This window comes from Sceloporus occidentalis, unplaced genomic scaffold (assembly GCF_023333645.1).
Source record: "Sceloporus occidentalis isolate IW3139 unplaced genomic scaffold, rSceOcc1.0.p SCAF_8, whole genome shotgun sequence".
Classification (NCBI taxonomy): domain Eukaryota; kingdom Metazoa; phylum Chordata; class Lepidosauria; order Squamata; family Phrynosomatidae; genus Sceloporus; species Sceloporus occidentalis.
The window spans coordinates 20,636,484-20,652,310 of NW_028316988.1; the positions used below are offsets into that span (position 1 = coordinate 20,636,484).

General features: G+C 42.0%; 1 protein-coding gene across 5 annotated transcripts in view; it reads left to right on the forward strand.

Moving 5' to 3' along the window:
• The first annotated feature begins 1,939 nt into the window (after positions 1 to 1,939).
• SH3GLB2 (SH3 domain containing GRB2 like, endophilin B2) overlaps positions 1,940 to 15,827 on the forward strand; it is a 48,553-nt gene continuing 34,665 nt past the window's right edge. For 4 of the 5 annotated variants that reach the window (XM_089535153.1, XM_089535154.1, XM_089535155.1 and 1 more), the window contains exon 1: positions 2,026 to 2,156. In XM_089535153.1, coding sequence (XP_089391279.1) covers positions 2,094 to 2,156 — 63 coding nt within the window. In that variant the 5' untranslated portion in view covers positions 2,026 to 2,093. Of the gene's footprint in view, positions 2,157 to 15,827 lie in introns of all 5 variants that reach the window. The other variant, XM_089535157.1, reaches the window with a different exon arrangement.

Sequence of the window (15,827 nt, forward strand, 5' to 3'; positions counted from 1 at the left end):
AAGTCGGAAACAACTTGAAAGCACACAACAAAAACAACAGCAACTAAAACACACACATTTGTATATATACGCACATCCCTCCATATTTGCGGTTTTGATTAATATGTCCTCTCTAGGAATATCTAGGTCCTCCAGTGCAACTCTATGGTCAACTTCAACCAAAAAGTTGCACTGAAAGAGCTAGCAATTCCTAGAGAGGACAACTCCACTAGGCTTTTGTTGCTCCTCCAGCGCAACTCTATGGTCAATGTCTGTCAGATGCTGACCATAGAGTTGCACTGGAGGACCTAGAGATTCCTAGAGAGGACTCTCCACTAGGCCTTTGTTGCCCCTCTGGTGCAACTCTATGGTCAATGTCTGTCAGATGCTGACCATAGAGTTGCACTGGAGGACCTAGAGATTCCTAGAGAGGACTCTCCACTAGGCCTTTGTTGCTCCACTGGTGCAATTCTATGGTCAATGTCTGTCAGATGTTGACCATAGAGTTGCCCTGGAGGACTTAGAGATTCCTAGAGAGGTGTCCTCTCATGTTAAAAACATGGTGTTTTTGTTATTTGCAGTTTTTCCATATTCATGGGGGTCTTGTGTCCCTAACCCCAGAGAATATGGAGGGACAAGTGTATATTTCAAAGATGTATATCCTGCCTTTCTCCCACAATGGTATTGAAGGCAAATATGTGTGTGATATATATAAATCCTTGACATAAATAAAAATAAATATGTGTGTGTATATATATGTGTGTGTGTGTATAAATATATATACACACACATATATATACATATATGCATATATGTGTGTGTGTGTGTGTTTGTAGATATACACACACTTGCCTTGAATCCCTTTGTGGGAGAAAGGCGAGATATAAATATGTATACGTATGTGTGTATTTGTGTATTTGTGTGTGTGTGTGTGTGTGTGTGTGTGTGTAGCTATAGATACATATATACACAACCAAGTCCAACTCCCAGAATTCCATAGCCTTCAGCCAGAAAAGTGTTAAAGTGGTGCCAAACTGGGTTATTTTCTCCAGTGCGGATGCAGCCCCAGATGGCATTTGCACTTCAGCAGCATCTGGAGCCTTGCCACTCTGATCCAGGATCATAACTTTAATTTTAGTGGGAAGTAAACAACAACAACAACAAAACGAAGCCCACAATTTAGCATTTTCCTCTCCTGAGCAGACTGTTACTTTTATAGGTATTTGGCCTGGTCTGTCTGAGAGCTCTGGTGCCTCACAGAACTACAAATCCCAGGGTTCCATAGGGCCTCATTCCCACTACCTTTTAAACCGGATTACAAATTGGTTTGAACTGGTTTAAATGTTTCGCACTTGAACCGAATTGCTGAAAGGATTCGGAGAGGGAGGGCCATGCGCTAGAACCAGGTCTTTTTGACGCTGATTTTTCAGCATCTTTTTGGATAACCTGATTCCGTGCAAGTGCGAACCAGACGCAGATCGGAACCGATTTAAACTTGGAGCCATTGGGGTTAAAGCGGTGTCAAACTGCTTTAACCCTGGCTGTGTGGATGCCCCCAAGGGTCTTTAACCCTTCTCATCCCAGAAGTGCTGGTGCCTTATCAAACTATAAATCCCAAGGTTTTGTAAGATAAGAGCCATGGTAGTAAAAGCGGTGTCAAACTGCTTTAACCTTGCAGTGTGGATGCCCCCATGGGTCTTTAACCCTTCTCTGCCCAGGAGTGCTGGTGCCTCATGAAACTACAGGTCCCCAGGGTCCTTTTGTAGGATGGAGCCAGCAGGGCACTTAAAGCGGTGTCAAAGCGCTTTAACCCTGCAGTGTGGCTCTATGGCCTTAAGCTGCCCCTGCAGCTGGAAAGGGCGCTTTAAGAGGCGGCCTGGAGGACTAGGCCAGAGGGGGCGCTGGTGGGGATGCTAGGCTCCCTCCCAAAAGCCAGACAGAAGGAGGAGGAGGGCTCAGGGCAGCAGCAGCAGCAGCAGCAGCAGAGACTAGGGACTGGAGCCCCGTCCGAGGCGCAGCAGCAAGTGTGCCGCAGATGCTCCGGGGCCCCTGAGGAGGAGCAGCACCCTCCTCTCCTCTCCTCTCCTCTCCTCTCTTCCTGGAGGCAGCGCAGCATGGACTTCAACATGAAGAAGCTGGCCTCCGACGCAGGGGTCTTCTTCACCAGAGCAGTCCAGGTAAGCAGGGCAGGCAAGGCAGGGACCCAGGGCCAGAGGAAGGAGAAGGAGGAGCAGGAGCAGGGCCGCGCTCTCTGCAGCACACCTGCCCTGCCCTGGCCTTCCTTTTCCTTCTCCCCCCTTCCCTTGCCTTTCCTCTCCTTCCCTTTTCTCCTTTCCTTTCCTCATCATTATTCCCTTCCTTTCCTTTCCACTCCTTCCCTTTCCTCCTCATTATTCCCTTCCTTTGCTCCTTTCCTCCCCTTTTTCCTTTCCTTTCCTTTTCCTCTCCTTTCCTTTTTTTCATTTCCTCTCCTCCCCTTCTTTCCCTTTCCTTTCCTTTTTCCCTTTCCTTTCTTCCCTCTTTCCTCTCCTTCCCTGTTTTCCTTTCCTCTCCCTTTTCCCTTCCCTTCCCTTTCTTCCTCTTTCCTTTCCTCTCCTTTTCTTTTTTCCTTTCCTCTCCTTCCCCTTTCTTCTCTTCCATCTTCCCTTTCCTTTCCTTTCCTCTCCTTCCCCTTCCCCTCTTTCCTTTCCTCCCCTTTTCCACTTTCCTTTCTTCCCTCTTTCCTCTCATCTCCTTCATTCCTTTCTTTTCCTCTCATCCCCTTTTTTCTATTTCCGTTTCCCCTTCCCTTTCTTCCCTCTTTCCTTTGCTCTCCTTCCCTTTTTTTCCTTCCCTTTCCCCTCCTTCTCCATTTTTCCTTTACTTTCCTCTCCTTCACAACCCAAATGACTTAAAAGATACACAAACACACACACAAATATACACAGACAGGCTTACATCCCAGTACTAATGGCCAAGTGCGTCCTCTCCAAAATATCTATCAAAATTAATCTGCTTTTCCTTTCTTTTTTCCATTTTCTTTTATACTTCCCCTCCTCAAACCTTTTTATTCATCTACCTTCCTACCCATAACAATTCACATCTCACAACCCAAATGAATAAAAACATGATACATATTTACATCCCAGTACGAATGGCCCAGTGCATCCTCTCCAAAATATCTGTCCACATACTTTCCTTTCTTTTATTATATGCTCCTATCTTCAAACTGCCTTATTAGTCTACCTATCTGACCATAGCAAGTCGCATCTCGCACAAAACCATACATCCAAATATATACACACACATATATATTTACATACCAGGACTAATTGCCAAGTAAGTACATCCTCTCCAAAATATCTTATTTATCAAAATGAATACCTTTTTACCTCTTTATCCATTTTTCTTTTATACTCCCCTCCTGAAACCTCCTCAGTCTCCCTACCTAACTTCCATAACAATTCACATGTCACAACCCAAATGGATAAAAACATAGACAAATACACCTTTACATCCTAATAGTCCAATGCATCCTCTATCTACTGACATGCTTTCCTCTCTTTCTCCCTTTCTTTTCTAATTTTCTTTTATATTCCCATCCTCAGTCCTGGCCCAGATCATCCTCTATATCTATCTACCCACATACTTTCCTCCTTTTTCTGTTCTTCTTTCAGTTATCTTATATACTCCCATCCCGAAACCTTCTTCGCAGTCTACCTGCCTGCCTATTCTTCATTCATAACTCAACCTAAGCATTTTTCCTAGGAGGGTCTTTATTACCCAGGGTCCTTTTCTCCTCTTCCAACCTGAAGGGATTTACTAACCCCCCTAATTTTTCTGTCTCTTGACCTCAGTACTGAAAAGCACATTTTTGGGGATGGATGAGCTTTTTGCATGTCTCTCTATCCATGCGTTCGCCTACACAGTGTCACCACACTCCTTGCTTATGTCTAATATAGCAGCCCCACTGTTTTCGGTGTGTGTGTGCATCATATATATGGATGTGTATTATATATAAGTATCTGTATATACATAATTGAGTGCATTGATATAATGTATATTCTCTCTCACACACACTCGCTCATACAGATACAGTGTTGTTGTTGTTGTTGTTGTTATGTGTGTTCAAGTTGTTTCCAACCTAAGGCGAACCTGTGATCCAAGGAGGTTTGCCATTGCCAACCTCAGGTTGAGAGAGTGTGACTTGCCTAAGGTCACCCAGTGGGTTTACATGGCTGAGCTGGGATTTGAAACCTGGTTTCTGGAATCATAGTCCAACTCTCAAACCACTCCATCACACCGGCATGTATGCAGTTATGTATACAATGATGTATAAATAGTTATACATAAATCTTTATGCAGTTATACAATTATGTATACATAAGTGTGTGTGCGCGTGCGCATAATGTATATCTTCTGTCTCTCAAACATACATACACACAGAGTGCGGAGCCAACCAAATACTGTATCTACATCTATGTGTAAGAAGTCTTTCATTGTCTGAAGGAGACTGGGGCCTGGAAAGGTTAATAATTAAAATGTCAAAAGGCAGCATTGCAGGGCGGTGAAAGGTTCTGGAGAATGGTTTCTGTTATGGAAGGGAAGGCAAGATGCAATGGAAAGATAGAGAGAAAATTTAGGATTTCCAGCTGTTTGGAAAAGTTACCTGTATTTTTGCATGTGAGCAAGAGAGAATTAATGTGTGTATATATCTATATACAGTTCTCCCTTATCTGAAGTGCATGGGATGAGATGTGTTTAGGATTTTGTTTTTGTTTTTTAATGTAGAATATCTGCATATACATAATAAGACACCTTGGAGATGGGACACACGTTTAGACATGAAATCTGATTAGGTTTTGTATAAGGTAACTTTATAAGTCATATTTTAATATCATGTTGTGCATGAAACCAAATGTGTGTACACTGAACCACAGACGTCAATGGCGTCACTATCTCAGCCACTCATGTGGATAATGACGGAGAGCTTTGGATAAGGGAGACTCAGCCTGCAATTTTAATGTTGAACCTTTCCAAGCCATGCTCTCTTTCGGACCAATGCTATAAGGGCTTACTGCATCATGCCTTTTTCTGCTTGAAAAGCACCCAAGCCTCCTTTTGTTTTCCCTTTTGCCCGGTCCCTCCTGGCTCCCTTCCAAGGTCTTTCTCCATCACTTAGCAAAATGATGATGCATCTGATGTTATGGCTTTGCTCTTGCCAGGGATTGAGTCTGCTGCTGCTGCTGTGTGTTGTTGTGGTGGTGCAAAAACAGCAGAGTCTGTTCCTGCTTGGGTAGGATTTTAAGCCCTGCTGTCTAGTCTCCCTCCTCCTGTCCCTATTAGAAAAAAAAAACACACACACAACTAGTTTAGCTGCAATCCCTTGATGATATGACAGCCTAGACTGGTTGTGTGGCACGTATTCCCTGCAAAGAAAAAAGGCCAACAGATAAGAGTGAGGCTTGATCCAGGTTTCCCTTTTGCAGAAATATGGGGCTGGGAGGGGGATTTAAAGCAGGCTTCTCAGGGGCCATCTCCCCCCCCCCCCCCCACATACATCGCTATGTTTCTGTTGGATAATACCTGAGGGATGCCTTTTCTTCATCCCAGACAAAGTGGTTTCCTTGCACATACTGCGCATGGGAGGAAATGGAGTGGAACCATGTGCACTGGCGCCTTCCCCGTTCCCTGCAATTCAGTTTTTTTTCCCTGGTTGATGTTGTGATGTAGGCAGTTGTTGACTCCTTGGGGCAGGGACGTGTCTCATTTTGTAGCCCTGGATGGCCACAAGGCTACCTAAAAAGAGGATGCTTCCAGGTGCCATTTCTTTTATGCCGCAGAGTGTGTTGAATTTAGCAATGGCTGCAGAATTCAGTGATTGAATCTAGCAAAAGTTGCCAAATTCAATGATGCTTCAAAGCTTCTGCAAAATCTTGCTGGAGTAAATATTACTAATCTTAAAACATAAAGTTAAAAACAGCATAGTTAAAACCAATAAAAACCATGGAAACATTAAGACAGCACACCAGACTATATAAGTAAAATTCATCCACCAAATGCTCAGTGGCTACTAGCTAAACAGGGTGACCAGATGTCCTCCTTTTCTAGGACATGGCCTGCATTTCAACCTGCTGTCTAGGAGGAATTTCAAAGTGTCCTCCATTTTGAGCATGACTCAGAAGCATGAATGTACTTATACATTAGTCTTGCATTTTGCAGTGCCTTGTCCTCCTTGGCGGTTAGGACATCTGGTCACCCTGAACATGAGTCAACAGTGTGATGCCGATAAAAAAAAGCCAGATATAGGATGGGTGACACCTGGCTTGACAACAGTACATGTGAAAGGGATGTGGTGGGAGTCTTAGTAGACCACAAGCTAAACATGAGCCAACAGTGTAATGTAGCAGCTAAAAAAACCAATACAATTCTAGGCTGCATTAGTGGGAGTTTAGTGTCTGGACTGAGGGAAGTAATAGTCCTTCTCTAGTCTGCTTTAGTCAGACCTTATCCAGGACACTGTGTCCGGTTGGGCACCACAATTCATGAGGGATATTGACAAGCTGGTGTGTGAATCCTGCTGGAGAGGTTGGATGGCCATCTGTCAGGATTGCTTGGGTTGTATATTCCTGTTTGACAGAATTGGGTTGGACTGGGTGGCCTTTGGGGATCTCTTCAAACTCTGATTCTATCTGGGATTCCAGCATCTCAAGGTCTCCTGGCCCATGATCAACAGTGTTTCAGTTGTGTTGTAGTGTATGCTCCCATCACCTTTGGTGTGTCCATGCTGCAAGCTATGACCACCTTATTATTTAGGTAGGACGTTAGTTCTTAAAGCATATGGCAGATGGGTGTTTACGGAGTGGTGTGGTGTGCTTTTATCTTTGAACTTCTCAATTTATGTTTTAAGCATGATTTAAATAATATTAGCCTCTGTGCTTTCTAAATAAAAATGTTTGTTTAACTGGCTTTTTAAACTATTAAATATATTTTAAAAACTTTAAAAAATAACATTAAAGCTGAACTTTGTTTTAGGTTCTTGGAAACCACTTTGGGTCCCATGCCAAAAGGAAGGTGGAATATACAGCAAGGGCCAAAACAGACTGCAGAAATAATCCATCTCGAGACCACTTTAACTGCCCTAGCTCAATGCTAGGGAATTCTGGGAACTGTAGTTTTGTGAGACATTTCTGTTAGAGAGCTCTGGTGCCAGAACAAACTACAGTTCCCAAAATTCCCTAGCATTAAGCCAGGGCAGTTAAAGTGATCTGAAGCTGGATTATTTCTGCAATGTGTTTTGGCCCTAAATCATCAAACTAGAAATCTCAGGACTCACAGGAAAGGACCCATAGCAATTAAAGTGATTTGAAACTGCTGTAACAGTGTAGTGTAGATACACACCTAATCAATCTCCAAAAGCATTAAATTTGGTTCGTCAAATCTGCTTAAAATAGTGTATAGACTAGTTGGAGAATCTCAGTTCTACCTAAAACTAGCCGTCTTGTGGTGCCCTAAGGAGGGATGACAATTGTCGTGCCCTTCAGATGTTGGTGGACTGCAACTCCCAGCATTTTGCACCATGGCTATCCCGGCTAGGGCTTTTGAGAATGCATAGAATCACAAAAGTTGGGAAATACCCATGGGCCATCCAGTCCAACTTCATCCTGCCATGCAGAAAGGCACAAATGTGCCAGGCACAGACTGCTGAGTCCTTGCAGGAGAGTAAGTGGAAGGTGACTTGGAGAGCAAGCATAGGAGAGAGAAGGTTGTGAACTTCTTCTGTTTGGTTTGGCAACTCAGAGTAATCGAGGCTGAAACTGATAGGTCTGTGTGTTGTTTGAGTGGAGGCTTCAAGGTGTGTGATAACCTTGATATTGTTGCTTTTGCACTTCAGGTAGAAATACAGGTTGAGTCTGCCTTTTCCAAAATCAAAAATATTCCAAAGACTACAACTTTTTTCACAAGTGGCTGAGATAGTGACCCCTTTGCTTTGTGACGGTTCAGTGCACACAAACGTTGATTTATGCACAAGATTATTTAAAATACTGTCTAAAATTATGGCTGGGTGTATAAGGCACATATATGAAACATACATGAATTTTGTGTTTAGACTGGGATCCCAAGATATCTCATTAGGTTTGCATATGTAAATACAGTTATTCCGAAATCCAGAACACTTCTGGTCCCAAACATTTCAGATAAAGTAGAGGAGTTGTTATTACTATTATATTTATTTGTATCCCACTCTTTTCCCAGAACTGGAACCCAGAGCGGCTCACAATATTAAAAGGACAATACAGTTAAAACGCAGGAAAAGTGGCACATTAAAACAGAATTGAATTGTTACAATATTAAAATAGATTGCTTAGTAAAAGATTAAAATACAGTTTAAAAAGATCAAACTGTTTAAAACAGTTGTACAAGTATACATGTTAACCATCCGTGTTGTATAACATGAGATATATAAGAGTTGTATACATGCTAACTATCCATGTTTACTAGGGCAGGATCAGCTTGGTTTATTATAAAATGTATGTGTCTCTGTTTAAGTGCCTTGAAGTTACCTGTGTGACCCCTTGAATTTTGCAGGGTTTTCAGATGTGGTTTGCTGTCAGTGTATTTAGGCCGTTGTTGTTGTTTGCCTTCAACCCTATGGAGTTTTCTGAGGCTGAGAGTGTGTGACTCACCCAAGATCACCCAGAGGGTTTCCATTCCTCAATGCGGAACCAAATCCTGGTCTCCAGAGTTGTTGTCCGATGCTCAAACCAATATGCCACATTGGCTTTCATATTTAGGCCTTATCCTTCCTTATATCATTGCATCTTAGGATGGTGTACAATAACATGAGCTTCACCCATTTAAATCATATAAAATAGAGGAAGGTGACCAAGGCAATTGAAGGTCTGGTAACAAAATCCTAGGAGGAAAGGCTTCAAGGAAATGGATAGCTTGGAGAAGTAGCATGACAGCTATCTTTTAATCTAAAACAAGGAACTATAGAAGATGGAACCAGCTTATTTTCTGCTCCTCCAACATACTGTTTTGTGAATTTTGGATGTTGTTGTACTTTGCTACATGGCCAACGTGGCTACCATGGATGTGTTTCCTAGGCTTACGTTGTGTCATTTGTACAGCCTACAACACCTGGTATTCGATGGTAGTCTCCTTTCCAAGTACTAAGCAGGGCTGACCCTGCTTAGCTTCCAAGATCAGACATGATATGGTGCCTTGAGGGTATTTAGACAGTTCATAAAGATATTTGAAATGCATAAAGATATATAAAATTCAGGTGTAACTCTGTTGGATGCAAGACAAAATATCTGCATCCTGTGAGCTTTCGCAAATGTGTGTATCTTTTTGGTTGGCTGTGTAAAGGTGTTTATCACAATAAGGATTTTGAGGTTGTGTAAGTCAGTCTGAAGCATTCCGTTCTTTATAGATATATTTAAAACCTGAGTCTCATATCCCATTTTTTTAGTGGCAGCTGCTGATGCTGACTGTGTGATATCAAGATCTATTAAAACAACTGTGCGGATAAATCTACACTGTTGGCTCTTTATGGTCTTAAAATAAGAAATGAATCCTCAAACAAAAGTGCCAAGCCTGGCATCAATTCATGCTACAAGCTGAGTCTCTTTTCTGAAATGCTTGGAACCAGAAGTGTTTTGGTTTTCAGATTACCTGTATTACCTTGGAGATTGGCCCAAAATATAAATACAAAATTCCTTTGCCTGAAGGTAATTTTATGCAGCATTTTAAATAATTTTGCATGTGAAACACAATTTGTGTACATTGAGCCATCAGAAATTTTGTGCATGGAACAAAGTTTGCGTACATAGAAGTATCAGAAAGCATCACAAATGTTCAGCCACCCATGAACATTTTCCCCCAAGTATTTCAATTGCAGATTCCAGATATGGGAGACTCAGCTTGTAGTTGCAAAGTCTATTTCGAAACATCTTTAAAATAGGGGAGAGTTGGGATGAAGTGGTGTTTGAATGAGAGCTTTTACTGTGCGAGAAATGTTGTCATTGGGGTCAAGGAGATGTTAGGTTATACCAGGAGTGCCAGGCATGTCATGAACAAATACTATAGGTTTATAGTTCACATGTATGTAGCATTTGCACCACAATAATAGATGTGCTAATCGGTTCACATACCTCCAACAGGCCATCTTGGAAGAGACAATCCCCCTTTTTCTGTTGCTCTAAAATGTCCCTGTTACTCTCTCCTCCTCCCTTTGCCCTCAGCTAACTTCAGTTGCTGCAAACTGAGTGCAAATTGCAAAAGAAGTTTGCCCTCGATTAACTCAGCAGGTAAGAAAGAATAGAGAAGGGCAGAGTCTAGTCCTTCCCAGTAGGTTCAGGCAAAAGCAAAAAGCAAATCCTTACTTAGCCACAGAAACCCACCAGGACAAGTCACACACTCTCTGCCTCAGAGGAAGGCAATGGTAAACCTTATACTGAAAAACTGCAGGCAGACCTACAGTTGACAGGCATGTTTCTGTACAGAAATGGAGGTGTGCTGCAACAGTTTGTTGCAGTTCCATTTGCGTTTCGAACGCATCTTTGAAATTTTATGCGAACTGGCTCTCAGATCAGGCATAATTTTAGACATTAGGCATTGCTTATTACTTGTTAACGGTAGCATTGGGATTTGGGGGCATGATGTATTATTAATGTGCTGCTTTTACATTAATTTTAAATCCATCCCTTAAATAATTGACAAGCCCTTCCTGCTAGTATTGCTAAAAAAAAGTTTGGGAAGTGAGTAAACATTCAATCATTGCATATTAGTTTTTCCACGTTTATTGCACTGATTTCTTTACCCTTCGTTACTCCCAAATTGTAATGTGTTGTTAGAGGTAGAATCATAGAATCGTAGAGTTGGAAGAGACCGCAAGGGCCCTGATCCAGTCCAACCCCATTCTGCCATGCAGGAACTCTCAATCAAAGCATCCCTGACAGATGGCCATCCAGCCTCTGTTTAAAGACCTCTAAGGAAGGAGACTCCACTACACTCCAAGGAAGGAGTGTGTTTCACTGTCAAACAGCCCTTACTGTCAGGAAGTTCCTCCTTACATTTTGTGGATGTAAAATGAAAAATGTCTATGTTAAATTTTTCCTTTCCAATTCCTTTAAAATTTTGTAAATCCTGTTTCCGTAGCCTCTACAATTTTCATAGCGTTGTGCCTAAAGTGTCTAATGGATAAGTTGGCCCTGACCGCCAATATCTCAGCAGCCTTCTTGGTTCTAGAATTGGTGCTATCAACTTGGATGGTCATTTTGGCAGCGTACCTGCCAAGCATAGAAAGCAGACTTTTCCCATTATAACGTGGGTTCCTTTAGCACAGTAAACCTTGTGTTTACCGCATGATCTCCCTCAGTGCACCTCCGACTGTTCTTTTCTCCAAGACAGCTCATTTTCTCGGTACTCAAAAGTTTAGCCCTTTTTTTAATGGCTTAGATGGAAAATGTGCCCTTTGGAGAAAGTATTGTGTCTGTAATCAGAAACGAAAGGATTGGCTTGAGGTAGAATCAAGAATACTGTCCCGCCTAGCTATGGATTGTCTGTCTACCTTCCAGCTGCCTCTATCCAGGGCTTCAGGCCAGAGTCTTTTCCTAGCATTACCTTGAGATGCTAAGGATGTGTTGCGCGCCAAGTATATGCTGTGGAATCGCAGAATCCTAAAGTTGGAAGCAGGGTGACCAGATGTCAATCGCCGCAAAGGAGGTCAAGACACCGCAAAATGTAGGGCGTTCAAGAAAAATGAAGGACATGACCAAAAGAGAAGCTAAAAACACTGATATAAATATAAATGCATGCTTCTTAGCCATGCTCAAAATGAAGGACATTTTGGAATTCCTCCTGGACAGAAGGCTGAAATGTAGGCATGTCATGGAAGAGGAGGATGTCTGGTCATCCTGGTTGAGAACACTAGAAGTCTATTTCCCTATACCTCCATGAGCCAGTGTTGCTAAAAATCTTCCAGATAGACAAAGGATGAGGAGGAAACTGAGGCTGAGCCAGAGGATGAGGAGGGAACAGGTGTCGAAAGGATTTGTAAAAAGGAGCTCATTTTCTGAAGCTTTATTAACTGAGGCTGTTCTTCCCCTACATTTTTCTTTTCTTTCTTTCTTTTGCCCCCTTGTAATCATAAAAAAATGAAGTTGAAAAGAGGTAGCGTGGCGCAAACCCTTTGCACAAAGATCTTGCACAAGGCGTGGGTTGGAGGCAGCCCGGAGCTCAGCAGGCAGAGAGGCATTTTTATAAATAGCAATTCCATCTTACGCCTACTTCATATTGTTTTGTAGATTAATGTTCCATGCGCCTTAACTAGAGGCATAATTTCTTGGTCGCGTTCTTTCTGTAAGGTAATCCAAATAGCAGAGGACAGGCGGCCCCCTGCAAACCTGTTTAAGGTTGTTTATAAATGGGGACGGGACCGAATATTGGGGATTTAATCCTTTTGAAATGTACATGGCAATTTTGGAAACCCTCCCCTGGTCTCTGAAGAGAGGAAAGAAAATGCAAATATTCCCACTATATCAGAGGAGACAGAGGTGGGAAAGGTAATATCAGCAGACCCAGGGGCTGTTGTTGTTGTGCGCATGCCTTTAAGTTGTTTCCAACTTATGTGGCTCCTAAAGGGAACCTGTCATTGGGTTTTCTGGGGCTCAGAGATGAAGATGCCAGCCACAGGTGCTGGTGAAATTTCAGGGGGGGGGGGGGAATCTTCTAGAACATGGCCATATAGTCCGAAAAACCCACAAAAACTATGGATGCCGGCCGTGAAAGCCTTTGATTTCACATCCTGGACAGTACTACTTTAGCAGAACATTTCATACCAGAGATAGAAATAACATAAAAGAAAATAGTCCCACCCTAGGTAACAAAGTCTTGGGCCACGTCACGCAGATGATGAGCCCTGTTAAATGAATGGCGTGTGCGCCCATGGTGTGTGCATGCCATGGAAGCCAGACATGGCTACTGAAAATATAAATTCATTTTGTGGGGTTTTAAACAAGAAAAGAAGAAGTTACCCCACTCCAGCATGGTTTAGTGGTTTGAACATTGGACTGTAAATCTGGAGACCAGGGTTTGATTCCCTGCTTGTCCATGTTGTGTGATCTTGGGCAAGTCACACTCTCTCAGCCTCAGAGGATGGCAGTGGCAAACCGCTTGCTAAGAAAACCCCATGATAGGTTCACTTTAGGGTTGCCATAACTTGAAAATGACTTGAAGGTATGCATAGCAATCCCACTCCACCTTCACTACTGTTAGAACATTCTCTTCCTGCAATCTATATCTATTTGTTAGAAGTCGGAAAGGGCCTTTTTCATTATCAGGCTTGAAGCTCTTGCAATCACTTTATGTAGCCTAGTATGTTTCAATCAAGTAAGTCTAAGGCTGAGTGGGCTAGTCTCGTTTTTTAAATGCGGGCACTGGAGAATATTTCCTCCAGCTGAAATCGATTTTAACAAAGTTAATGTGTTCATTGGAATTGCATTGGGGGAATGGGGTGGCAGGGAGAGAGCAATTGGTGTAGTCATACTTTGCTGCTACTCACAGTCTTGGCTAGATTAATTTTGAGCTGTGGATTGCGTGGCCGAGAAGTCAGGCCGCATTTGTACGTGTGGCTATGTTCCTTTCCTCCTTTTTGTGTGTTGCGATGCAGTAAAAGAAAAGGCTAAATTGGCTGCTTTCTTAAGTATCGTGCTAGAACTGATTTTCATTGGGAAAAGCTCTGTAGTTGCATTGATGTCTGCACACAGGGAGAAGAAGCATTAAACATTATGACATCTAATAGATAGTATACACTTTACAATTATTTTGAAGTAAGCAGGAGAAAACCGAAAATTGGAAAGTGCTTGATACTGAGGGATAAGAAACTTGTACCTTTTTCTTTTATAGGTAGACAGATCGATAGATAATTCTTTCTTAAAATCTTGGTTTTGCTTAACTTTGAACATTAAAAAATCTATTTTGTAAATACTGTGTATATTCATATATAAGTCTGTCGATGTTAGTCAAAACATTGACTCAAAAAGCCTTGGTCGACGTATCCATGGCTCAGTGAAAGTACGGTACTTGAACTCGTATCAAAAAAGGAACCATCCCCTGGCGAAAGGTGAGAGCTTAATCCTTCTTCTAAGCAACTAAAAGAAGTACCAAGACCCTTTACTATTTCATCCATCCAGACTTTAGGGTGAGCACAAACAGTTATGTCTGCAGATTTTTGTAAGTTCTTTCGCACCATTTTTCTTGGTTTCATCCTTCACATCTTTTGTTATATGTCCATTACCCTCCAAGGCAGTACATTCCACTGTCCAACAGTTCTTCTTCCTAAGGTAGTGATGGCAAACCTATGGCACGCGTGCCAGAGGTGGCACTCGGAGCCCTCTCTGTGGGCACATGTGCCGTCGCCCCAGCAGAGTTTGCCAGAGTTTGTTACTAGAAAGGCCAGAGTGACATGGCACTTTGCAATAAATAAGTGAGTTTTCAGTTGCAGTTTGGGCACTCTGCCTCGAAAAGGTTCACCATCACTGTCCTAAGGTTTAGGTGGAATCTCTTTTCTTGTAATTTGAATCCTCTGGTTGTCGTTCTGGTCTCTAGAACAGCAGAAAACAAACTCACTTATCTTCTACACCACGCCTTTCAGATATTTAAACATGGCTATCATGTCACCTCTCAGTCTTGTCTTCTCCAAGCTGAAGACAGTAGCTGAAGATGCTCCCTGAGTCATTCCTTGTAAGGTTTGGTTTCCAGACATTTGATCATCTTGGTGTGTGTCTTCACTAGAAATAAATGCAGTTCGATGCCACTTCAATTGCTGTAGCTCCATCCTATATATTTGTAGTTTTACAAGGTTTGCAGCCTTCCCTGCCAAAGAGTGCTGGTGCCTCACCAAGCTACAAATCCCAGACGTAGAAAGCACACTGAGGGCGGAGCGATAATGAAATGTAATTAAAAAACGACATCTAAAATCAACTTCTAGATGTGAGGACGTTAAACTGAAATAATTTATTTGTGTAGTTTTTGTATTTTTTGTTGTTTAGTAATATAGTATTACAATGGGACCTTGGTATCTGCTGGAGTTTGGGTCCAGGGTCCTCCAGTGGATATCAAAATTCTTAGATGCTCAAATCCCATTCAATATAATGGCATAGTAAAATGGTGCTCCTTATATAAAAGGGCAAAATCAAGGTTTGCCTATGGAAATGTGTATATTTTAAAAGTATTTTCAAGCCATGGATGCTGGCATCCGTGGATAAAATGTCCGTGGATAAGGAGGGCTGACATCATCATCATCTTTTATCTATTAATCTAAAAACATACATATAAATAACAACAAACTTACTTTATAAATTGCTTGGATTTGTGGTTTGGTGAGGAATTTAAAATTATTTAGTGTAATTCCCCTGCACAACAACACTGGAGTTTTCTGGAGGATGATGATAATGATGATGATCATCATCATCTATGAGAAAACTCTAGTGTTGTGATGCAAGAGAATTACACTAAAGAGTTTTGAGCAGCTCACCAAACAGCAAACCCTAGGAATACTGTAGGCTGGAAATAAAGTGGTATCAAAGCACTGTAACTGAATAGTGTGGCTATATCCCTGGTTGAACACAGGTTCCAATTTCTAGATGAATGTCACATAATCAGTTCTCTTTGCTTTTCTAGGACATAAAAACAGTGGCCTTTCCCTCTTCCTCCCAGGGATTGATTTTACAGCCTTTTTGGTTACTATGGCAATTTGGTTATTTAAGTGACCCTTGCGATGTCTCCAAAGGCAACTGTGTGATCTTAGAACAATAATTACTGTGGCTCATAATGCACAGATACATCTTGGCCTAGGTTTT